Source organism: Nothobranchius furzeri, chromosome 2 (genome assembly GCF_043380555.1).
Source record: "Nothobranchius furzeri strain GRZ-AD chromosome 2, NfurGRZ-RIMD1, whole genome shotgun sequence".
Taxonomy (NCBI): Eukaryota; Metazoa; Chordata; class Actinopteri; order Cyprinodontiformes; family Nothobranchiidae; genus Nothobranchius; species Nothobranchius furzeri.
The window spans coordinates 14,914,435-14,939,011 of NC_091742.1; the positions used below are offsets into that span (position 1 = coordinate 14,914,435).

Consider the following 24,577-nt stretch of genomic DNA (forward strand, 5'->3'; position numbering starts at 1 on the left):
GAATCGGTGACAAAGGGCAGCCTTGGCAGAGTCCAACTCTCACTGGGAATGAGCCCGACTTACTATCGGCAATGCGGACCAAGCTCTGACACCGATCATACGGGAACCTAACAGCCCGTATCAGAGGGCCTGGTACCCCATACTCCAGGAGTACCCCCACAGGGCCCCCCGAGGGACGCGGTCAAACGCCTTCTCCAAATCCACAAAACACATGTAGACTGGTTGGGCAAATTCCCACGCACCCTCCAGGATCCCCCTAAGGGTATAGAGCTGGTCCAGTGTTCCACGGCCAGGACGAAAACCACATTGTTCCTCCTGAATCTGCAGTTCTACAATCCGACGGACCCTCCTCTCCAGAACGCCTGAATAGACCTTACCAGGAAGGTTCAGGAGTGTGATCCCCCTGTAGTTGGAACAAACCCTGCGGTACCCCTTTTTAAATAAGGGGACCACCACCCCGGTCTGCCAGTCCAGTGAGACTGTCCCCGATGTCCACGCAATATTGCAGAGCCGCGTCAGCCAACACAGCCCCACAACATCCAGAGCCTTAAGGAACTCTGGGCAGATCTCATCCACCCCTGGAGCCTTGCCACAGAGGAGCTTTTTAACCACCTCTGTGACCTCAGCACCAGAGATTTGAGAGGCCAACCCAAAGTCCCCAGACTCTGCTTCCTCACTGGAAGACATGTCGGTGGGTTTGAGGAGGTCTTCGATGTATTCTGCCCACCGATCCGTCATGGTAGCACCGTCTTGCTACCATTTGTGACAAAAAAAATAAATAAACCCCAAGGTGAAAAACATAAATTTCTTTAATATTTAAGAGCACATGCTGCTACGGTTGATAGAAACAGCCGTTATCAGACAGTTGCAACAGTAGCCCTGTAACAGCAGGAGGGGAATCACGACAGGAACCGCAAACAGACTCGGTAAAACTACTCAAACAGGTTCCTTCGGATTTCTACACACATGCAAACGTTTGCTCATCAAACTGAAAGATTAGGAAAATTTGCTCTGTGTTTTGCAGCACTGTTTTCAAAAGCACACTAAAAAAGCATATCAGAGCAAAGATATGGAAACAACCAAAAAGACGCACTTCCGTTGAGTAAAACAGTCACATGTGAAGGAACAGGCTCTAAGGCTCCGCTCTGGTTGGCTGAAACTTTCACTCTGTCTTTATGTTTACTGATGTTATTATTAGGTGCTTTTTTTGGTCTTAAAGGGTCTTTTTCAGTTGTTTTTGGGTAGAAGCTCTAAATAATGACACTTTTACCTGCCATAGCACTTTTAATTTCACTGATTAAATTTTTCTTGCATCTTAGTTGATTCATGGCTTCATCTTGTCCCCTAACCCAACCATTGCAGTAAAAGGAAATGAAATTATTTCCAGGAAGTTTGAGGAAAAAACGTTGGGTCCTTTAGGACAGATAAGCTAACGGCTAATTGGCTCCAACGGGTATAACGGTCATTATTCGTCGCTTCCACACAGAAACACTAACTTAGCCAGATTATCCCTTTAGGTTTTACAACAAATTAACAGAAACTATGGGACTAGTGGAGGCTTTAAAGAAAAAGCCAAGATCTGGAACATAAAACAGTGCCTCAGACATGCGTGACCTTCAGGGTTTCCTTGGAAAGCACATCAGAACAAACCTCAGAGAAACAAACTCATTACAATCATAAAGCACTAAACTTCAGCCAAACCAAAGAAACATTCAGTGAAGAAAAAACTGTCGAGCACAAAGCATCTGCTACTGTTATCATCCTAATTTGTGAATCATGAAAAGTAAAGCAGATGCATGAAAAATGCACCGTTTCTTTGTGTCGTACAAACGGCGAGCAGCTTTGTGCTTTTGCTCACAGACATCTGGATCTGGTTGATGATACCTGTTGAGTATCAGTCAACAGAACTCCGGTTGGACCTAAACACGGTTGGGAGGACTTCTGCTGAATGGGCGGTGGTGTCCATCCAAGGAAGACGAGGATTTTAGCTCAGTTTGCTTCAGCCGTCATCGGCTCTGTCCACGCGTGTGCATAGCTCGTTGTTGAAGCTAGAAAAGGTTTCTGTTGGCGACCAAACGCACGTCGCCTGACGGAGACGAGGCGAGTCACCCAAAGAAAAGAGATGAAACAATCAGACGATGCTGAGGGGGAAAGATCAGGGTAGGAAATAAAAAATGGTGCTTTGATCCAGCTGCTGTAAAGGTTTACATTAGATTTACTCATTGGGCCCAAAATAAAATAACATCAGCTCGTCCAAAAACAGCTGATTGGGGTCAGAGTACCGGGTTGGTTTGACCCGCTTCATCTCAGAATCGTTCTCTACCAGGTCTGTTTGACCATCTCGGTCTAGATCATCGACGATCGCCTGGTGGTGTACTCCAGATCTACATCCGATCACACGTAAAGACGGTGGGGACAGAAAACTTTTGAACTGCCAATCTGGGCCCTTGAGATACAGACTTGTAAATAAACTTTTAGTTTTACAAAAACCAAAATAACGTTCTTCTGCAGGCCTCAAACACATACAAATCTTAACATTTTGGCAAAATCGATCCTGTTGACTGTGTTCGAAAACACCATTTTCAGGTAAACCATACAAGTCCGTTTTTATTCCGAGTGTAGAACATCCTCAGCAGCGTGGCCCAGAGCTGGTCTGGGCTCAGCGACCGACTCGTACAGCTAGCTGAATCCACGAACACGTAAAACTCAACCTTTAGCATGTTTGTTGGCTAAACTCATCCATGAAGAAATGAATTCAGGCTTCTTAGCTGTGATTCATCAAAGGCCTCAAACAGGGAGAATCCAAACATCCGGTCCGACGTAGGCGAGGCGGGACGGGACGGTTTGGACGATCCTTCTGATGAAGTCCCACGTACGAGTGTGGGACAGTTCTACAGTGCTGAGCGAACTCTTTCAGGTGATTCTTACCTGTGTAGTTACGTAATTCTCACTGAAACCACCAAGATTCTTCCGGAATGGAGGAAACCGTTAAACCCTTCTGTGTCGTCTGTATCACTCCACCTTCTTCTGCCTCATCCTTAACCAGCATGTTGGAAAACGGACATGAATGAGTGAAAACTGCTGGTTCTTTGCTGCTGTTGCTCTTAGAATATTAAGAGATTGTATATTCAGTAAAATTTTGTAAACAATCCAATATTTTTGTTCTTCCTGCCTCAACACACTCCACCTTAAACCTCCTGCTGCCCAGTCGTGTTCACACACTCACACCCCGGATTCACAGATACAGGATCAGCAGAGGGAAAGTCACTCTTCCTGTGGCCCACTTGAGTCAGAGCCACGTTTGGGGGTCCGTGTGTGTGTGTGTGTGTCCGTGTGTGTGTGTGTGTGTGTCCGTGTGTGTGTGTGTGTGTGTGTGACATCAGATGCGGATCTGGTAGCCATCGCTGAGGGTGCTGAGCTCTGGAGGCTTCCTCTCCACGGGGGCCGGCCTGAAACAAAGCAGACAGATGCTGAACAATGATGCATGCTGGGAAACGTAGTAGCAGCTACTTGTGTTCTACTGCAGAACTGAACAGTCTCCAAGCAGAGCTCCTGAAGACATTCAGGACTTTTTAAATGCTTAACAGCAAATTAGTTCCTTCTTTAATCAACATGAGTCTTTGACCTCTGACCTCTTGCAGCTCCTCACTTCTGTCTGGTCTGCAGACATCAGCACTCTAAGGGGGACATAAATCAAAAATCCAACCCCAAGTGCCGGGATGAATCTCTGATTTGTGCCTCTAAAGTCTCGGTTTCAGATGCCGTTGTGGTGTTGGCGACGCCTCGGAGGTCGGCTGCAGCAGCAGATTACCGTCTCTGCTGGAGTCGCTGCTCTGATGTGGTGACATATTGTTGAGTGGGTAAGTGCTCTGTTGATGGCAGTAATAGCTTTCTAAGCATCACCCTTAAGTGCTGATGTGCTGCTCTGAAACAGTTGGAGTTAACTCAGCAAACCCAATTCAAAACAAGATCTTCTCCATTTTTCTCTTAATGACGAGGCTCCTGGAGATCGCCAAAAAATACAGGAAGTCACAAACGACGTGTTTCCACTGTCTGGAATTCAGGGTGAATTCTGGGAGGGGAGACACGATGTCCCTGTCCTCTCAGCTGCGTCTCCCCGCAGCTCTTTCAGAACTTTGCACAGACATCAGCGTTACGACTGCTTTGGCAGTGATGTCACTGATCAGCGGCAAAAAGCCAGTATCATACGGCCACCTGGTAAAAGAGGAAACGCCCCCTTCTTCTTATTCGTTTATTCGAGATGTTACTTCACCTCCGATGTTTCAAAATAAAATATTTTCTCCACTCATCTATCTGTCGTTTCAATACAGCTATTGACCATCTGTGCTCTCCCTGCCCTTTCATTTTGTGGTGCTGGTTTGACGTTAGTGCGCTCCACGCTCTCCGAACTTGAACCTGCGTTTAAGTCCCGCCTCCTGAAGTATCCGCAGTTTGTACAAATATCTGTCAATAAGGCGGGACACAGACTTTTCTCCTCTACTTCGGACTATTTCTCATGAGAAGCTCAACCGAAGCACCGCAGCTAAACAGGAAGGAGCCAGTGGCGTTTCAAAATAAAGTAAATATTAAACATTTCATGATATTTAAATTAATTTCATACTTCAATTAGGGCTAGTATAAGTTCACAAATACAGGCTATACGTTTCATGCTTTACATTGTTTGACAATAGTGTAACGGGTTACGATTTGTTATGGCTGGACTTTTATGTTCTCGGCCGGTTGTGTGGAGAATTCCTGATCGGTTGTTTAGAAAGAGAAAGTGAGCTAGCTTGAACGGAGATCTTTAACTTAGTTTTTCCTGGAGTTAAGGTGTGGGCTGTGGCCAACAGTAGCCCAGAATAAAGATACGAAACAGAAAGAACAAGTATATATATATATATGTGTGTGTGTGTGTGTGTGTGTGTGTGTGTGTGTGTGTGTGTGTGTGTGTGTGTGTGTATAGATATTAGGATTAGCATTGTCACCGTTAAGGACGTTCAAGGGTTTTCCTAACAATAAAGTGGGGAAACTGCATCTAAAAGACAAGGTCAGCTGTCAGCTGTTGTCCCAGTCAGGTTGTGTTACATCCCATCACACAGCTGACACACACACACACACACACACACACACGCGCTGATTCATCTCTTCAGCTAATCCTGAACTGGAAATGAACGCTGCTGCAGATCTAAAGGCTTCATATTCAAATCGAGTTAAGCTGCACCAGAACATAGCAGCAGACTCCTGATTACTTCGGTTTGGGTGTTTGTTCTCACATCAGACACAAACGCTGCAGCTCTGCGTGTGGCCGGTGTCCACCGACAGAGACAGTAACGCTCAGAGACAGTTGGACATGAGGACGACTCGTCTGCTTGGCGATAACGCTGAGCAGTCTGCGGAGTCAGTGTCGCCTCGTTTCAGATTAGTGTTCTTGAGTCTTTGTGCTGCTTCAGCTCTCTACTGAACACACACACACACACACACACACACACACACACACACACACACACACACACACACACACACACACACACACACACACACACACACCTGTCATCACAAGTCAGATCAGTGTTTTTTTAGAGACACACACATCAGATGAAGCCTGAACTCTCTCTGACTGGAGCGCAGGCGTGCGTGCATGTGTGTGCGTGTGTGTGCGTGTGTGTGTGTGTGTGTGTGTGTGTGTGTGTGTGTGTGCGTGCGTGCGTGCGTGCGTGTGTGCTGATCATCACCAGCAGCTGGTTAGAAAACGTCTGGAGCAGAAATATAAAACCCAAAAGTCGGCCGAGTTTCACAGCACTCACGATTTGTCTCTGCGGATTGGGATCCGTCGCTGTGGACTGCCCTGCCGTCGCCGTGGCGACAGGGATTTTCCTCGGCTGCGCTCTTTGATTGGCGATTGAGCGCTGGATGATTTTAGGATCTAAAAGAAGACAAAAGTCAATATCACAGGTTTCTATTCAGTTAAATTGACACAGTCATGTATTTAATATTAGAATGAGGCTAGATTAGCATTAGCATTAAATATTAATGTAGAAAATCAATAATCATTCAATTCAGTTTCTTTTTGTTGCAACAAATCACGACAAGATTGATCAAAATAAAACATTCAGACTAAATGTTGGCATGAATCCAATGCTAATGCTAATCTTTTTTCTGTTTCTAAAAGCTTTGATTTATCATCAAATGTGAAAACGGAAGAGTTTCAGCCTCGTTTTAGTTTTATTTAGTGGAACTGGATTTTAGTCCCGAGCCTCTGAGGAACCCTGGTGTTCTTCTGGACCAGGATCAGGTCTGTAACTCAGAGAAACATGTGACCAGGACCTCTTTCCTTCCGTATGATGATGCTGAAACCAGGAGCATCCTGAGCCAAGACCTGGTTATTTTAGTTCTGCATGATCAGGATGTTCTGAAGGTTCTCTTAGAGCCTCAAGCTGATCCAGAAAGCTGAGATCAGGTTTCTCCAGTTTTAGCATCACGTCTTTTTGCTGAAAGATCCAGAAATGAATTTAAAACTTCTGAAGGACCAAGATCGTTCTTCTCAGATGTTCCCAGCAGAGCTCCTGGCTCAGACCAAGGTTTGGTTCCAAAGGTTCTGAAAGCAGAGCGTGAGGTGGAGCTCCAGTTGTCTGGATGTCTCCAGCAGCAGAAATGAGACCTCACAATAAAGCAAACTGAAACTGGAGATCAAACCAGATAAATATTCAGAAGGAAAAGAACGTCATCATGGTTCTGTTGACCTCTTTAGTCCTGCTGGACAAAAATAACTTTAAAATAAATATAAAGTATTATTAACCAGCAGCAAAAACCTGAGGAGGAACGGGTCTCCATTCTGAAAAGCTTTAATGATTAGAAGTAATAAAACTAGAAATCCTGACCTTTAATGACCTTTTGGCAACAGAACTGAAACTTCTGTGGAAGGAGAATAAGAGCCAGGAGGAATGAAGCAGCGGGAAGACGACCGTTTAACACTGTGTGTGTGTGTGTGTGTGTGTGTGTGTGTGTGTTAAATAACAACAGAAGCGCTTTAAAACTAGGAAGCTCTTCTCTCCTGCTGAAACTCACATAATCTGATTATTTCACACACAGATGAAGCCAAACTCCAGTCCTTCAGTGATGATAATAAATATGTTTGATCAGTTTTGGTTTTTCTAAAGATTAAATACAGACTCTTGAGATCACTAAAGCTTCACTAATGACACCAGAGAAGTGTGTGTGTGTGTGTTCATATTTGTGTAAGACAGCTGCAAACTCCACAACCTACATTTGCTGCAGACATGAAGGACGGTCCTGTACAGCGCGCACGCATGCGCACACACACACACACACACACACACACAGGACTGCACCACATAAAGGCCAAAGGAACTTGTTTGGCCTCACATGATCCAGTTCCTTGTTTTCTTTCCTCACATGTTCTTCATCACGCCTGAATCATTTCTGACCGTTTAGATCCCTTCAGTCTGATCTCAGGGAAACATCCGTTAATTATTATAGTGTTATTATTAATTTATGTCTGGATTATTATCACCGCTATTACTATTACTATTAATTTTGTTAGTAATAGCAGTTGTAGTAATATAGTAATAGTAGTAATAGTAGCAGTAGTAATTGTAATAGTAGTAGTAGTAGTAGTAGTGGTAGTAGCAGTAGTAATAGTAATAGCAGTAGTAGTAATGATAGTAGTAGTAGCAGTAGTAACAGTAATAGTAGTAGTAATATTAGTAGTAATAGTAATGATAGTAGTAGTAGTAGTAACAGTAATAGTAGTAGTAGTAATAGCAATAGTAGTGGTAGTAATAGTAGTAGTGTTAGTAGCAGTAGTAATAGTAATAGTAGGGGACCATGTGTGAACAGGTCCTCAGAGTTAGAAGAAAATGTTGATCTGAAAAATAAACGTCCACTAGACAATCACTGCCAACATTTAAATCCAGGGTAAAACAGTCCAGAGTAAGTCTCTTGGTGTGTGTGAGCCCAGATGCATGCTGGGTAAACGTGAGGCTGGAAAAGCTCCCGTCTCATCGTATCTGCACCGAGAGACAAACCTTCATCCTCATGTCTCGCCCGTGTTTCTCCAGCTCCTTCCTCATCTCCTGAGCTCCGAGTCGGGCTGCATTCAGCACCAAATGCTTCCACTCGATTGGCTGGAAGACATGGGGGTCGTGAGGCACGTACAAGCCAATCTTCACCTGAGAAGAGAAGTTTAAACGTTTATTCTCAGACGTTTACCCCGTCTGCGCCATCCGTTCATCCCCACCTTCTTTAAAGTGTGCTGGTATCTCTTGTAGGAACGCTCAAACTCGGCCACCAGTTCTCCCAGCGTTCGGTAGGTCGGCGGCTTATCCATCAGATCCTGGCGCCGGCTCATGCCCAATGATCCATAACGACCGTTGGAGTAGACGCCAAGAACCACGTGGTGAAAGCAGTGTCCCGAAAACTGGGTCTTAAAGCTGATGGGGAAGCGCTCGAGAGATGTGAGTCCATTGGTCAGGTAGCTGGTTGGGACCAGTTAAGGGAGGATTACCTGCTGCTGTGTCATTTGTTGCCTGTGTGAAAGAGTTTTCTGGTTTTATTGGCTATGATTTAACACGTTAAACCTGGTTAGATGTGTCAGAGGAGGAAGCAGCAGCTCGAGTTGTGTGATGAGATTCAGTCTGATCCTGAGAACGCCATCGGGTCGACAGTCCGAGCATCGAACTGTCACAGAGTTTATGTTGGATTTGTTTCTGATACAGTCACCTTCTTGTTGTTACCTGGATGTTTTTACCAGAACATGTCCCAAAAATAAAGAAGATATTGTGATGAAACTCAAGGTCTTCATTTGATATTCGACTACGACTAACTAACATTTATAGTCAGCCTAAATCTGGGAATGGGAACTCTGGTCCTGGAGAGCCTCCCCACTTCAACACACCTGATTTTAAACAGCAGGTGATTAACAGGCTTCTACAGAGCCGGATGAGCTGCTGCACAGGTGACTCAACTGTGTTGGAGCAGGGAAACCTCTAAAACGGCGGATAGCGGCGCTCCCTACCCCCAGCCTAAATGCAGATGGCCACAGCCACTCCGTCAGTTTTAGCGTTGCTGGGATAAAATTAGGTGTGGTTGTAGGTAAGAGTCTTTATCAGCCACAGAAATTAAACGGATAAAAACCCATGGAGTCAGAAAAAGCCAGTTGCTTCTACATCACCGGAATAATTTGCATTATTGGCCCCACCCACCCTAGCTTGGGACCACCCACAGGAAGCAGAGAGCAGAGCGTGTCTCGGCTAGCGATATGGCTTGAAAACACGTCAGTGTTGCCTTTTTCACCCAAGAAGAGTGAGTGAAGGCAGCAGAAGAGTAGAGATACTGTTGGCCAATCAGAGATTAGGTGTTAATGAGTCTTAATTATTAATTAGTTTTAGTTATTCTTCAGGCTATCACGCTCATTACTGACCTCGGCTTTATGGAAGCTGCAAGAATAAACAAATGAACAAAACTCCAATGTTTGTCTGGAAAAAGAAGAAATGAGGAAACAGCTCTGATTATCTAGGCTGTCAGTAGGGTTGTCACGGTATGAAAATTTAACCTCAAGGTTATTGTGACCAAAATTATCACGGTTTTCGGTATTATCGCGGTATTTTTTAAACGGTGTTGCATATGTTCAGAAAGAATTGATAGTCCTGTTCTACACAAACTGAAATAGTTCTGAAAAGGTTTAACAGTGTTTATTAAACCTAAAATAACACAAAGCCTTAGCAAAAGTGCAACTTTTCACAAGTAAAGGAACAAATAGCTTCTTTTTCTGGAACATGTTACAGTAGTCAGTGCAGGTTTAAATTATACAAATCCAAACATTCAAAACATAAACAATATGTAAACAAATCAAAGAAACACCACTTGTTTTCTCATATACTTGTTTTCTTCATTATCAAAATGAAAATCTAAAACTCCAGTCCACACTTGACTTGAGCACTGTACAAGTCAACCTTAAAAAATATGTATTTAAAATAAATAGCCACTTTAAACAAATTACTAAAATAACTACTACACTATGTAATCAAATCCAAATGTTCAAGTATAAATGGCATTGAATAAGTAAACAAATCAATGACAAGGAACTAATTGTATATTTCTCTTCATCATCAACAAATAAGATGCTTCATCCAGCAACAGGGTGTCCGTGACACGGTTTAAATGCTGGCAGAGGACGCTGCGGCTGCAGTATATAGTGACTCGTTGCATTCTCCCTCAACCAAAAGTCCTCACGTCATGCATTTAAGCTAAAATGCTCATGTTAACTTACCTTGCACTGGCTGTAGAGACGTGGGTGATGGTCACGCAGATGTGCCATTAGATTCAAAGTGTTGCTGCCTTTTGCAGACACTTGTTTCCTGCACGTTCTGCAAACGGGATAGCAGTCTTCTATTAACTGTCCCTCAGCGTTTTTCAGAAATCCAAAATATGCCCATACTTCCGATTTAGTCTTCTTTGAGGGCTGATGGATGTCCTGGGCGCTGCCGTCTCCTCCTTCGGCCATTATTTCAGCTTCAAAGTTTTGGTGCCGTTGCAAACTAAAAAGTGCGTGTGCGCGCAGCGGGAACTTCAGCTGAAGCGACGGTGGCTGGTAAGGGTCACCGCGCCGAAACCGCGGCCACGGTAAACCCACCGAGATAATATAGTTTTTTAAAAACTGGACGGTTATTTTTATTGTCAACTTTTTTACCGGGGTTTACCGCTATACCGGTTACCGTGACAACCCTAGCTGTCAGCATCACGCGTCTAACGGTTTTAACCAACTAAAGTAACTAGATTACACATTTAAAGCATCTCTGTATCAGTGTGGTCTATGAAGCAGCACAAGAACAAATGTTCAGCAAGTGGGATGTTGTACAGAACACCAGATAAATATTCTGGACAGACCTTCTCCAGACGAGCTTCACGTGTGCGGAGATGAGCAGAACAACCTTGTTCCCGACTAACCGACGGTTAGTTTAACAAGCTTGTTTATGTGACGGACGACATGTGACGCTGCCAGCAGCTCAGCCCCAACAGTCTGGAACATTTTCCACCCTCTCACAAGCGATCCATCACTTAGAAAGCAACAACAGGCTGAAGCGCTCCGAGTCAGTTCAGCTGAGGTCACGTCCTCCCAACACGCTCCTCTGCCACATCCCATCACTCCAACCCCACGTTTAAAAGTAAACAAGTAACCTTTAGAGAACAATGCAAGGTTCTGTTCCTCTGAAACTCTGTCATGTGCTTCTGCCATCACCGTTATCGCCTCTGGAACTTTCCTGTATCAGTTTGGAGGAAGAATGTAAAATATGGCTGCGGTTTACAACGAGTCTTTTCACATTCAGCGAGAGCCGAGCCCCGAAGCCTCGTCACACTCGCTTTATTTTAACATTCACTTTGTTTATCTGTTTATAAAACGTACAAAAATCACAATAATGTAACAAAACACACACACACCAGCTGGACTTCCTTTTATACAAAGCTCTCTGGAGTTTAGATTCCCTGGATCTGTTCAGGAAGCCGGGATCACATTCCCAACCTCCTGACTGGAAGAACGTCTACAGCAGGGCTCCATCCTGGTCCAGGTGGGCCGGTATCCTGCATGTTTTAGCTGTTTCTCTGCTCCAACACACCTGTTCAGCAGCTCTGCAGAAGCCTGTTACCCACCTGCTGATTGACATCAGGTGTGTAGAAGCAGGGAAACAACTAAAACATGCTGGATACCGGCCCGCCAGGACCAGGTGGGAGGACCCCTGGCCTACAGCTTTTGGAATCTAGCTCGTTCAATATGGCCGCCACAGTAAATGCACCTGAGCCAACACTAAGCGGCTGAGTAGCTGCGTCATCTACAGAATGGTCAGCAAATAAAACAAGACAACACACAAGCTCCAATCACTCCTCATCAGGTGGTTTTAGGATGAAACTTGGGGGTGAAGGATGGGAATGCTGGGATTACACTGCTCTGAGGACCAGTTTAAGCTTCCTACAGAGCTGACTGGTTGGACTGGTATGACATCATCACAGCAGCAGGTGTGTCACAGCTTTAAGAGTAACCTGTCTGACCTGCATGACAGAGGCTCCATAGCTCAGTGGCTAGAGCACTGGTCTTGTAAACCAGGGGTCACGAGTTCGAACCTCGTTGGGGCCTGCCTGCTTTTTTCTCTTCATGACCAGATGTTTAATGTTGGCGTAAAACCAAATCTTCCTGAACAGTCAGACATCTTTCATCAACATGAAACGAACGTTAAAACAGAATCATGTTTGTGAGCGTCTGAAGTCAGCGCTGGAGAAAACCAGCACAAGCTAATCTGGATCGTCTCCTCTGTTGGCACATAAACCTGCATCATTACCCCCTTCAGCATATTTAGTCTGAGTCCGTAGTAGACCGGGAGCACGAGTCCAGCCTGCATGTCTGAAAAACTTCACTTCCTGTTCTTTAAAGAGCAAGTCACCCCAAATCTACTTGTTTTTGCTGATAAACTCTATAAAACAAGTGTCTAATCGTGCTGTAGACACGTGTCGTCAATAATTTGGCACTTCGATGCATCTTAGTTAAAATTTTTATATTCTGCCTAAAATTGTCAGTGTTGCGCCGTTGTCAGGTAAAAACTCAACACTGTATTTGAATTTAAATCTGCTAAGAGGTATGCGATGATGTTAACTGGTACATTATGATGTCACAATGCCGTTATGAGCCTGTGTGTGTATTTGTTAGCGGCTCTGCCCTCTTGGTCTGCCAGACAACAGCATTTGTTGCATTTTTCAAACATGAAGTGGGAGTGGAGTTAGACTCTGGTAGTGGGTGACTTGCTATTTAAATGCATAAGCCCTAATGAGAAGAAGAAATTAGCCATAACCATTATTATCTAGTCTGTTGCCCTGGAGATGACATCATCATAAAAACACCATGTTGTACTGTTGCTGCTCATCTGGAACATGTCCTGGAGGCAGAAACACAAGAGCCTACTCTGGTCGTGCTCCAGACCTCCACATGTGGACTCAGACCAACAATGTCAGACTGAACCGTGTCAGTTGGGAGGAGGGGGGTTTCAAGATTGAAACTGGAAATGTGTTGTATTTGTACAACCCCCCATGGCGCTTTACAACACTGTCATCCACACATTGACACACTGGCGGGCATGAGCCACAGCTGCACTGACAGAGGCGAGGCTGCAGAACACAGGCGCTACCGGTCCCTCCGAACACCACCAGCATGTAAGTGACTTGTCCAAGGACACAACGGCAGCATTCCCTGGTCAGAGCCGGGATCTAACCTGTAACCTTCTGATTACTGGACAACAATAGAGCTTAAAAAAATAGATGAAACCAGCAACTAAAAATCAGGATTAAATCACAACAAAAGTCATGAAAAGCTCCTGAGACCAGAACAGCTGCTGCAGAACCTGAAGCTCTGCTGGATGACACTAAGATGGGGGGGGGCTGGCTTGGAGAGGGCCTGTTGCCAAGCAACAAAATAGAACACTACAGATCGGTGATGGGGGCATTAGACGTTTAGAGCAGTGTGTTTTATTAATTTTTATACACAGATGATAAACCTTACAGTGCTGTGTGTGTGTGTGTGTGTGTGTGTGTGTGTGTGTGTGTGTGTGTGTGCATATGTGTGTGTGTGTGTGTGTGTGTGTGTGTGTGTGTGCATATGTGTGTGTGTGTAAGGATACATTCCCAGGATAACTGCTTCCAGGCATTTGATTGGCAGAGACTCCCTGATCATCTCTCTGGCGGTTTCCATTAACCTGGAGGGGAGGAAGAGGAGAAGAGGAGGTAGATGAAGAGGAAGTTGCATTTTGGGAAGAATATGAGGAGGATGAAGATGAGAGGTGAAACAGAAACAAAATGTTGTTTAGGACTCGTTAAGCCAAGTCACTTTACAGAATAACGAGCAGAAAAAGTGAAGAACATGTGAGAACGGTCAACAGCATGAACAATGTTATTGTGAATAAGGCTGGGCCCAGTATCGACCCTTGAGGAACGCCTATACATATATAGGTATATGCATAAACTGATGTAGAGGGGTCTAAACCAAGCCACAGATGCCTGAGAAGGTCCTATATGTTTGAGCTTGCTAAGTAAGATGTTAAGTAAAGTCAGTTAAGAAAAGTTTTTGTATGTTTTTTTTTTAATTTTTCATCTATGATTCAAGTGTAAACCAGAGCTTGGAGCATTAATTCTCTTCAACACCGAGTTCTGACCACAGAAACATAATTCATATTTTGTCCTTCAGTAATAAAAGTGGTGAAATGTAAAAACGTTGCTTTTCTACAGGAACGTATTTTAAAGCTACTCACCCACACAGAGGACGGCTCTTCTTGATTTCAAAGAACTGGGTTCCTGTGTGGTTGTACCTGACACAGAGGTTAAGGACAACACGAATCCTGTCCACAGCTGCTAGGAGACGTAGAAATGTGGTCCCAGCAAAGGATACTGCAGAGTCTTCATGAAGTTCTGGATGGCCACCAGCCAGTCAGCCACAGACATGGAGGGTTTAAAGGTTGGAATGGAGGGAACAGGAGGCTGAAGATGAGAACGTTCCAGATTAAACATCTAGTCAACATGTGAGACCATTTAGATCTCCTACAACTCCTCTCATCTTTAAAACTATACCAGGCGTTCAATGTTTCCCACAAGTCTGTAAATCCAGCAGCAACACGTTAAAGATGTCGGTCACTCGTTTAATTATGAATGCTGTGTAAATCGTACTCTGGTGAAACAAAGCTCAGGTGCACCTGGTTCAGGATGTAGAAGTCAGCTGGGGGAGAAATTGGCTTCAGACGACTGCCACGGACTCTGTTTGCTCTGCAGTGTTGATGTTTTATCTCCACAAATAACACAAGCCTGGAGGAGTTCTGCTGTGTGGTGGAGTTGCTAATGCTAACAGTTAGCTTCTACTAGCCGAGACGTTCTCTGTTGTTTCCTGGATGCTAAACCAACAACAGCCTTCCCCGTCGTGAGTCCAGATGGGTGAGTCCATGAATGTTAGTGACAGTGTGACGTAGATCTGTCAGGATTTTCTAATCCTAGAGTTTCATCAGAAGCTATTGCAGAAGATTGGTGTATGAGACTATTTTCATGTCCAGCCTGCATGAAGCACTCAAAGTGAGCCGTTAGAATCAGAAATAACCATAAAAACATGGTTTTTCAGTGCTCCAAACCTTTATCCTCACCAGGTTTTATTAAAACTTCTTCTGAAAGCAGAGGCTGTGGTGGCCGTGACTCATGGCTGCAACCAGAACTTCACTTTCATGAATAAACCAGAAAATAGCTGGTGAAGCTCATCTGTGATCCGTGTTTCTAATCCCGTAACCGATACTGCTAGACATCTAACCAGTCAGCGTTTACGTTCAGGTTAACCTAAATCAGAAATTAATGTCAATTTCCAGACAAATGTTTATCTTACGGAAGCAGAAAGGAGGAAACAGTGGTCATCCCAGAAAAACCCAGCAGAGCTGCAGGAAATTACTTCCTCTGACACACTGGCTCAAACCCGGAATGTTGGAGGGAATAATCAGGATCGGCCAGCGTTAGACCACAACATCATCAGAAACCAGACTGGAGAGATAAACAAAAACAGCTGGTTTTACAGCGGCTTCACCTCAACAGGAATGTTCCTCAGAGGTCAGCGGTGAGGGCGCACACACACACACACATACACACACACAGGAAGGGGGAACCGTAACACTTCCTGTGGGTTTAGAAACAAAAAGAGTCAGAGTTTTAAACACATTTGGTCAAATCTACATAAATAAGAGAGCAGGAGCTCATGCTAGCTGCTAGCATCAAGGCTCAAATGTGTTGGGCTCAATCCCAACACTCGCACTTCCACATTTGCACCTTTTAATTGCGCGAACCCAACCGGGGGTGCGAGTGCGTAGGGTGTCCCGATTCTCTAATGCGGAAGCTGATCACGCCCCTTTAGCGCCCTTGATCCGCACTTCACCCAAGTCAGCATCAATGCGGACATGGGTGAAGGGTTTACCCACAATCCATTGCTGCAGGAGAAAAGGCTCAAGCTCCTTTTCTGAAAATATGTATTTTCTTATTAAATTAGTTCGTTTTAGGATGATTAGTTGATGCTGTAAAACTTTTAGGCAAAGCAGCAACAAATGTAAGATTATTTCTAATAATTGTTTGTTTGAAAGTTGTTAATAAAGTTTTTTAAGGCATCACAGCAACCAGCATCCCGGTATGCGTTGCGATCCATGAAGCTATGCTCCCTGTCTCAATTCAACAATTATTTGCACAATTGTGAACCACGCACTCGAAGTGCACTTAGCTGAAGGTCGCAGGGCGAGTGCTGGGATTGGGCCTTGGTCTCAGCCAATCTGCTGTAGCTCACAGTAAACGAACAATCTGCCAGCTGGCCGGTCCTGCTGGTGTCCAGCCAGCCCATAAACCAGTATGCCAGCCGACACCAGTATGAGCTTGTTTTACAGCATCATAATGTGAGTAACTCCTCTCAATGATGCTGTACATCAGCTGCTCAAAAGGGCCGCAGCTGCTTCTGCTCCAGGAACTTTAATCCTCAACTTTCTTATGGGAAAATGGTTGGACGGCCATCCCACCGCTGCTGCGTCCCACCCCTGCTGCTGCGTCCTACTCCTGCTGTTGCGTCCCACCCCTGCTGTTGCGTCCCACCCCTGCTGTTGCATCCCACCGCTGCTGCTGTGTCCAACTCCTGCGTCCCACTCCTGCTGCTGCATCCCACCACTGCAGCTGCATCCCACTCCTGCTGTGTCCCACCACTGCTGCTGTGTCCCACCGCTACTGCTGCATCCCACTGCTGCAGCTGCTTCCCACTCCTGTTGTGTCCCACCCCTGCAGCTGCGTCCCACTCCTGCTGTGTCCCACCACTGCAGCTGCGTCCCACTCCTGCTGTGCCCCACCGCTGCAGCTGCGTCCCACTCCTGCTGTGCCCCACCGCTGCAGCTGCGTCCCACTCCTGCTGAGTCCCATCCCTGCAGCCGTGTCCCACTTCTGCTGTGCCCCACCGCTGCAGCTGTGCCACACCATTGCAGCTGCATCCCACTCCTGCTGTGTCCCACCGCTGCAGCTGCGTCCCACCGCCACTTCGTCCCACCCCTGCAGCAGTGTCCCACTCCTGCTGTGTCCCACCGCTGCAGCTGCGTCCCACCGCCACTTCGTCCTACCCCTCCAGCTGTGTCCCACCACCGCTGCAGCTGCATCCCACTCCTGCTGTGTCCCACCGCTGCAGCTGCGTCCCACTCCTGCTGTGTCCCACCCCTGCTGCTGTGTCTCACCGCTGCTGTGTCCCACTCCTGCTGTGTCCCACCGCTGCAGCTGCGTCCCACTCCTGCTGTGTCCCACCGATGCAGCTGCGTCCCACTCCTGCTGTGTCCCACCGCTGCTACAGCTGTGTCTCACCGCTGCAGCTGCGTCCCACTCCTGCTGTGTCCTACCCCTGTTGCTGTGTCCCACTCCTGCTGTGTCCCACCCCTGTTACTGCGTCCCACCGCTACTTCGTCCCACTCCTGCTGTGTCCCACCGCTGCAGCTGCATCCCACCGCTGCAGCTGCGTCCCACTCCTGCTGTGTCCCACCGCTGCTACAGCTGTGTCTCACCGCTGCAGCTGCGTCCCACTCCTGCGGTGTCCTACCCCTGTTGCTGCGTCCCACTCCTGCTGTGTCCCACCCCTGTTACTGCGTCCCACCGCTACTTCGTCCCACTCCTGCTGTGTCCCACCGCTGCAGTTGCATCCCACCGCTGCAGCTGCATCCCACTCCTGCTGTGTCCCACCGCCGCTGCTGCGTCCCACCGCTGCTTCGTCCCACTCCTGCTGTGTCTCACCGCTGCAGCTGTGTCCCACTCCTGCTGTGTCCCACCGCTGCAGCTGCGTCCCACTCCTGCTGTGTCCCACCGCTGCAGCTGCGTCCCACTCCTGCTGTGTCCTACCCCTGTTGCTGCGTCCCACTCCTGCTGTGTCCCACCCCTGTTACTGCGTCCCACCGCTACTTCGTCCCACTCCTGCTGTGTCCCACCCCTGTTACTGCGTCCCACCGCTACTTCGTCCCACTCCTGCTGTGTCCCACTGCTGCAGCTGCATCCCACTCCTGCTGTGTCCCACCGCCGCTGCTGCGTCCCACCGCTGCTTCGTCCCACCCCTGCAGCTGTGACCCACCACCGCTGCAGCTGCATCCCACCCCTGCTGTGTCCCACCACTGCTACCATCCCTTCAGATGGAGGTCCACAGTCTCTTTATGCTTTTGCAATAATCACCAGATTTTTCTATCACGCATAAATTTACAAGGTGTTTCCATGCATTTATATGAAATACTCTGCTGTGGTGTGGTGGTCCGACCTCATCTCCAGTAAGAAAGCATTAATTAAGCCCAGTTTAGACCAGCAATTAATCTGTCTCATCCACACACGCTTCCTCTGTAATCTAGTCCTGACTTCCTGTTTCCTGTCCGCCCTTCCTACTGACGTCTCTATTATTACTTCAACCACCGTTTTCATTCCTTCTTTTGTCTAGCTTTCTGCTCCTCTGACTTTTCTCCACCCACATGGCTGCACCGTGATGGTGCAGCCATGTGTGCGGAGAGCAAACACGTCATTTAAACTTCCTGAAGAGTGAAACCTTCTTGCTGTTGCAGCTGAAGGCAGCTGGAAAAAAGGTCCGACTGAAAACTGAAATTACTAAATTAAGTAAATAAATAATAATAATCTATCAATTTAAAATTTAAGTTTCTACCAACTTAGAATAAAATCCATGAATAAAACTCAACTGAACCTTAAATCAGACTAAAGTGGCATCAAGGTCCATCCAAGTCTCACTGACCCAACAGCAGGACATAAGACAACCGGGACAGAAACAGGAGACAGATGGACGGACACGTCTCTTTCATGACCTTCCTGTTGTATTGTCTGATGGGAAAGTGGGCGGGGCCAACAGCAGAGAGAAATAAAATGAAAGTACTGGAGCAGGAAGACGTGGTGGTGCAGGAGTGTGATCCAGTCAGGATTAGCCGTCACCTCTACATTTCATAATGATGAATCATAAATCACCCACACCTGCATCGCGTCTTTCAGAGTCAGAGGACCCCAGAGCTTCACACTAGAGTCGATAATGTGTACGTTTGATCTGAGAGCAGTCAGGATTAAAGGGCAGCTGTGCTGAACCGAGACAGGAGATCATATTTCTGATGCTGGGATATCTTTGGAGTGGGACATCCCGGGAATGCTCTGAGTGAGTGAGTGAGTGAGTGAGTGAGTGAGTGAGTGAGTGAGTGAGTGAGTGTGTGTGTGTGTGTGTGTGTGTGTGTGTGTGTGTGTGTGTGTGTGTGCGTGCGTGCGTGCGTGTTCTTTTATCAGGTTTAATAATGGCTGATGAATCTTTCTGCTGCACGCTGTCAGGACTGGACCTGTAATCTGAATTACACACCAGCAGAGGTCAGATCTGAAATGTCCAGCATCCATAATTTGGGTCATCTGACATGATTTTTTATCTCTTTTCCGGTGTTTCTGGATGACCTGGTTAGGTCAGACCTACTGATTACACCACGCTCTCCACCTGTAGTCACGGACAAAAAAAAGATTCAGCATTCCTGCCTTTGTTTACGGAAAAAGGACCAGCAACGGGATTCCAACAGGAGATAAAATCTGTTTGAGTTTAGATGTAATAAATTATAATTCAGCTTTAATGATGCGTTTAAGGAAAAGCTGTTGGGATATTTGACTCCCCTCCCTCTTTTTGGTTCTGGCTCCTATGACGTAATCCAGAGATTATCTACTACCCAGATTGAGGGATTATTTGGTTGCTGTGCCGAGACTAATGAGGTCGTGGAGTCTGACAGGAGGGACGGTGAGAAAGATTGTGTGTGGGCTGGATTAACATTCCACAGATATCTCCTCACCGACATTGTGATTTATCATCCTTCTCATGATTTCTCTGAGTTATAAAACAGTTTAAAATCACATTTCACGACTGATTTCTCAGTAAAACTGCAATCCTTAAACAATCCAAATGATTAAAAGTGGTCGGAGTCTCAAAGCCACTCCTGTCTTCTTTCTGTGGCCTAAAGGTGAAGTTGGAGCATAGAGTCAGCGGCTGGCTCTGCTCCAACAAACTGTTTCTATACTACACAGAGTCAGGTTGCACGTTAACAATACGGCTAAAATAAACCAACGGACACTCGGGTTCCTACTGCAGCAGTCAGACTAAAGCTTTACTGTTCAGATAAAAACTACTGTCCACTCCTTGTTCCCTCCTCTCCATGACTGATGTCAATGTTGTTGTTGTTACTGTTGTTGTTAGCCTCAAGGGCAAAATGCCGATTATCACTTGTAAGTCGCTTTGGACAAAAGTGTCTGCTAAATACATAAACATAAACATAAAAACATCACAGATCATGAGAGAAGGACACACTCCTGTACTGAAGATGAGATTTCTGTGATTTTCCAGGTAGACAGGAACTAAAAGACCTAAAGGTTGTGAAATGTCTGTGTTCACATTCCTGCAGCTCATGTTTATCAGAAACACAAAAAGTGGAGTTTGGTTCTGCCAGCCAACCGGGTCACCAGCGACCACATCGGTATGGCAACAAGTGGGTTCCCCCTCCGCTTCTGGAAAAAATAAACAAGCATTCATGATAATTACTGGAGTGTGTGTGTGTGTGTGTGTGTGTGTGTGTGTGTGTGTGTGTGTGTGTGTGTGTGTGTTCCTCCGAAATCAGCTCGTACTTTAATTAGATTCATCCTAAACAAGCCTTTAGTTGTGTTCGGGTCAGCATGTACCTGTGTTCATGTTAACACCATCTGACAGCAATGACGCCCTATTTTAGCATGATTGTTGTCATGGTGACACAATGCATCATGGTGTGTGAGTGTGTTTATGGGCTCAGGCACCCAACTGAACACAAGAACATGCTTCCGCTGAGACTCGACATGTATGATAAGGATGAATTTGTCACTAGAAGAGTCTTCAACAAACAAACGCAGCTCGCTGCATCAGCCGCAGATCTGCACAAGATTATCTACAAACCAACTTCCACATTTAAACACCTACTTACAGAAAATCCATCATTTCAAGAGGGAGAGGGATGAAGAAAAATGTGATAACACTTCTGTAAAATAATAAAAAATTCCTACAGTAAACAAATACCAGAAAGTCTGACATTTCAGTCAATATCACCTCATATTTACTGTGCTGAATGTTTCCTCTGTGGAACGATATGGACGGAGGAAATGTAACAGTAAAACCTAAAGCCATTAGATTGATATGGATTATTTAAAAGAAGCTAAACTAAAAAAAATAAAGAGCAATAAAAGCCTGCTCAGTGTCTCTGTTTTATATGTTTATAAACAAACTAATGACTTCAGGTGGATATAAGAAACTCACAGGAACATATTTAACTTGCAGAGCTGCATTTCTGTCACATCTGGTCCCATCAGAGCTCAGCTGTGCTGGTTTTAATGGTTTCAGGAGAGTCCAAGACCTTTAGATTACTTCAGAAGACAAGCAGCCACAGCTAAGCCCAGAGGGCTGCAGGAATACAGCATTCATAAAAAGCCATTTACCAGCAAACACACATCTCTGGATGCCCAACATCTTGCTGCTGTCATGTGAACACACACCGTGTCAAACTGTGTTGGTGCTTCTGAGATGTTTAAATGCCAGAAATCATGACCCTTTAGAAAACAGCCAGAGTGAAGCAGCACTTCATCATGAGTCGCGTCACCAAGACAACAGGCAGGAATCAAAAACTGCAGCTACTCATCAAAAGGTCAGAGAGGTCAGAAGCGTCGTAAAGACACATCTCAGGTTTCCAACCCCTTTACTCACTTTTGGATGATATGCTGCGTTTCGTATCTTATTCACCATCTCCTGGCCGTCAGGATGCACAGCAGCCACGTGGGACCACATCCTCTCCCAGGTGACGCTCTCGATGGGAAAACCGGTTCTGTTCACGTAGAACAGGACCCCTCCATCCTTCTCCTCCTCCTCCTCCTCAGGAGAGTGGTTGGGAGAGGATGCAGAGGACTCCTCACGAGCGCTGCATCGCAGGAGGCAGTGTGAGCTGGTGCTCTTGGACCGGCCGTGTCTGCTCAGCTTTGCCGGGGAGGTGCCGGTCCGGCTGGGGGAGTTGGGTCCAGTCATTGGGTCCAAGGAGGAGGAGGGCGAATTAAGCTGAGCGATCCTCCTCCGGCTACAAGACCATCATCATGTGGTTTCACTGTAAACAGTCCATGTTGTTGGTGTGAAGCATCGACATGTGAAGGCAGACCTGGAAACAAGAATCAGAACCTCTAAACTCACATTGATACTTCACTATAAAGTTATGTATAATTAAAAAAACCAGGATGAAAGTAAAACAATTGTGCTGCAACGACATCATCACTCAAAGATATGGCTGCGTTTTTGTTGGCTCCTGGAAAAAGCCTGATCACTTCCCGTTTAGACAGAAAAAGATGCGGAATATTTCACTAACACTTTGATTTTCCACACCAGCCAGGGCTACTGTCTGATGACATAAAGTCAGGGGGGAAATGAACACATATAAAATAATTTGGGGAAAATAATATTTATAATAATATTTTAAAAAAGAGTTTCTGTGAAATTAAAACTGCGTTCAACGCCACCAGCACCGGCTAATTCTTTTTCGGTGCAACCGTTTTGATACCGTTAATAATCCAACCCTACCGTGCTCTCCAGCGGGGCTCGGGTTTCACACAAACGACGAACCCTCTGGATTAAAAGGCATTTCTCTTGAGAAACACTCGTTGAGGCGAGAGAAGTTCCATTCATAAAGAGGCGACGCTGTCCACTGCAGGCTGTGAAGTCTTGTTTTGGGTTGAGGCTTTGTAACTTCACCTTTTCTTGTATGTGTCAAGTTGATAAAAGTCAAGAGGCCGTTAGGTTGCACTTCCTCTAAAGTCGGTGTCACAATAAGAGTCGTGCGTTTTTATATCTCCTACATCTAAATAAAAAAACGTTGCATTGCATTCACGCTTACAAGGGGGTAATTGTATGTTTGTAAAAACACCAACTGAAGATTCCACTTCAAACACTTTAGTAAATCAAACCCTCCTCTCATAGCGCAGTCTTATTCTGAAAGTCTCCTCCGGAAGTTTCTATGTTTTGCTAGCTAGCCAACACTGCTCCTCTATCTTTGGTCTGAGAACACCGCAGGGCTGTAGCCTCCCACCACCAAAGTCGAGAGTATTTACCTGCTCTATGCATCCCCCTCGACTTAAGGCGCATCGGTATCAGCTACCGATACAGGAAATGTCACTTCATCACGAATAAAAAGGCTAAAGTATTTCGTTACATGATTAAATAATTGAAGATAATGTGGACGCCTCGCGCTTCCCTCTATCCGTCCCCAAGCCAGTCCCCAAACCTCTGCGGCTTCTCATTGGTCACGCCAACAAAGAGGGTCGGGGCTAAGAGTATTTTCTACCATATTTGGAACAGAAGGTGCTTTCTGATTGGTTCATTTTGAGAGACGAAGCAGCTAACAAGTGATACATTTGCAACAAATGGGGCTTTCAGCCACTCGGTGTAACTGTTGATTTTTTTCTAATTCTATCAGCTTTATCTCAGAATACATCATTTTACCAAACAATTGCTTTAAAATACATTGCCACAAATGGTCGATTTATTAGAATTATTTAATGTTTATTATAACTTGTCCCAACTGTGTGTCAGATTTTTTATTTCTATGATTATCTCTCACCCCTAAAGTCAGATGGAAAGCAACTGAGAAAATTGTGCATCCATTTAAGAACAATAACGATGAGACTTTTTTGTTGCAATCAGATTAAAAATGTTGAATTACTACCTTATCTCTCTCTCACTCACACTCACACACACACACACACACACACACACACACACACACACACACACACACACACACACACACACACACACACACACACACACACACACACACACACACACACACACACACACACACACACACACGTTGGTTACTACATTTGCAGGAGAAATTTAACTTACCACTCCCTCTAGTGAATGAAAAGTAAAGCAGCACAGAAGAACTAATCATTTGGCCCAGTTCTACTATTTAATATTCCTCAGATGGGGAGAAACTGAACATCAAGGAAATTGAGCAAAAACATGTTCTGCTATCATATCAGGGTGAACTTGGTGTGTTCTGTGGGTTCAGAATGTCTGTACTCGGCTTCTGACCAAGTCCTCCAAACACACCCACATCACCCCGCTTCTCCTCCAGCTTCACTGGCTGCCAGTCAACTTCAGGGTTCATTTCAATGTCCTGGTTCTGGTCTATAGGGCCTTACATGGACAAGCACCATCTTACATTGGTGATCTTCTTAGTCCCTACACCCCCAGCAGGTCCCTGAAGTCCAGTGACCAAAGCCTACTGGTTGTGCAGCACCAGGCTAAAGGTCAAAGGTGACAGATCATCTGCTGCTGTGGCCCCCAGACTCTGGACCTCTCTCCCCCTGAACCCGAGATCACTGGACTCAGTGGTCTCCTTTAAACTCACCTGTTCAGGCTTTGGTGAGACCTTCATCACCTCCCTCTCCTTGTTCTGCTCTTATTCCGCCTTTCCCG

The 24,577-nt window shown here is 45.8% G+C and overlaps 1 protein-coding gene and 1 non-coding gene across 4 annotated transcripts; one reads left to right on the top strand and one right to left on the bottom strand.

The window, feature by feature from the left end:
• Nucleotides 1–3,170: 3,170 nt before the first annotated feature.
• On the bottom strand, nt 3,171–23,364 carry vash2 (vasohibin 2). 3 transcript variants are annotated; one of them, XM_054748185.2, is made up of 9 exons: nt 23,203–23,364; nt 21,818–22,259; nt 14,444–14,532; nt 14,307–14,363; nt 13,680–13,754; nt 8,258–8,495; nt 8,046–8,189; nt 5,805–5,923; nt 3,171–3,449 (listed from the first exon to the last, which is right to left on the bottom strand). In XM_054748185.2, the coding sequence occupies exons 2-9, from the start codon at nt 22,130–22,132 to the stop codon at nt 3,380–3,382; spliced, it is 1,107 nt and encodes a 368-aa protein (XP_054604160.1). In that variant the 5' UTR covers nt 22,133–22,259; nt 23,203–23,364; the 3' UTR covers nt 3,171–3,379. The 3 variants fall into 3 exon arrangements, with proteins under 3 accessions (XP_054604160.1, XP_015803274.1, XP_054604161.1); XM_015947788.3 differs by lacking the exon at nt 23,203–23,364 and adding an exon at nt 22,676–22,905; XM_054748186.2 differs by lacking the exons at nt 21,818–22,259; nt 23,203–23,364 and adding an exon at nt 15,416–15,567.
• trnat-ugu (transfer RNA threonine (anticodon UGU)) lies at nt 12,076–12,148 on the top strand. Its single transcript has one exon. It is a non-coding gene; the product is annotated as a tRNA-Thr (tRNA).
• Nucleotides 23,365–24,577: the final 1,213 nt, after the last annotated feature.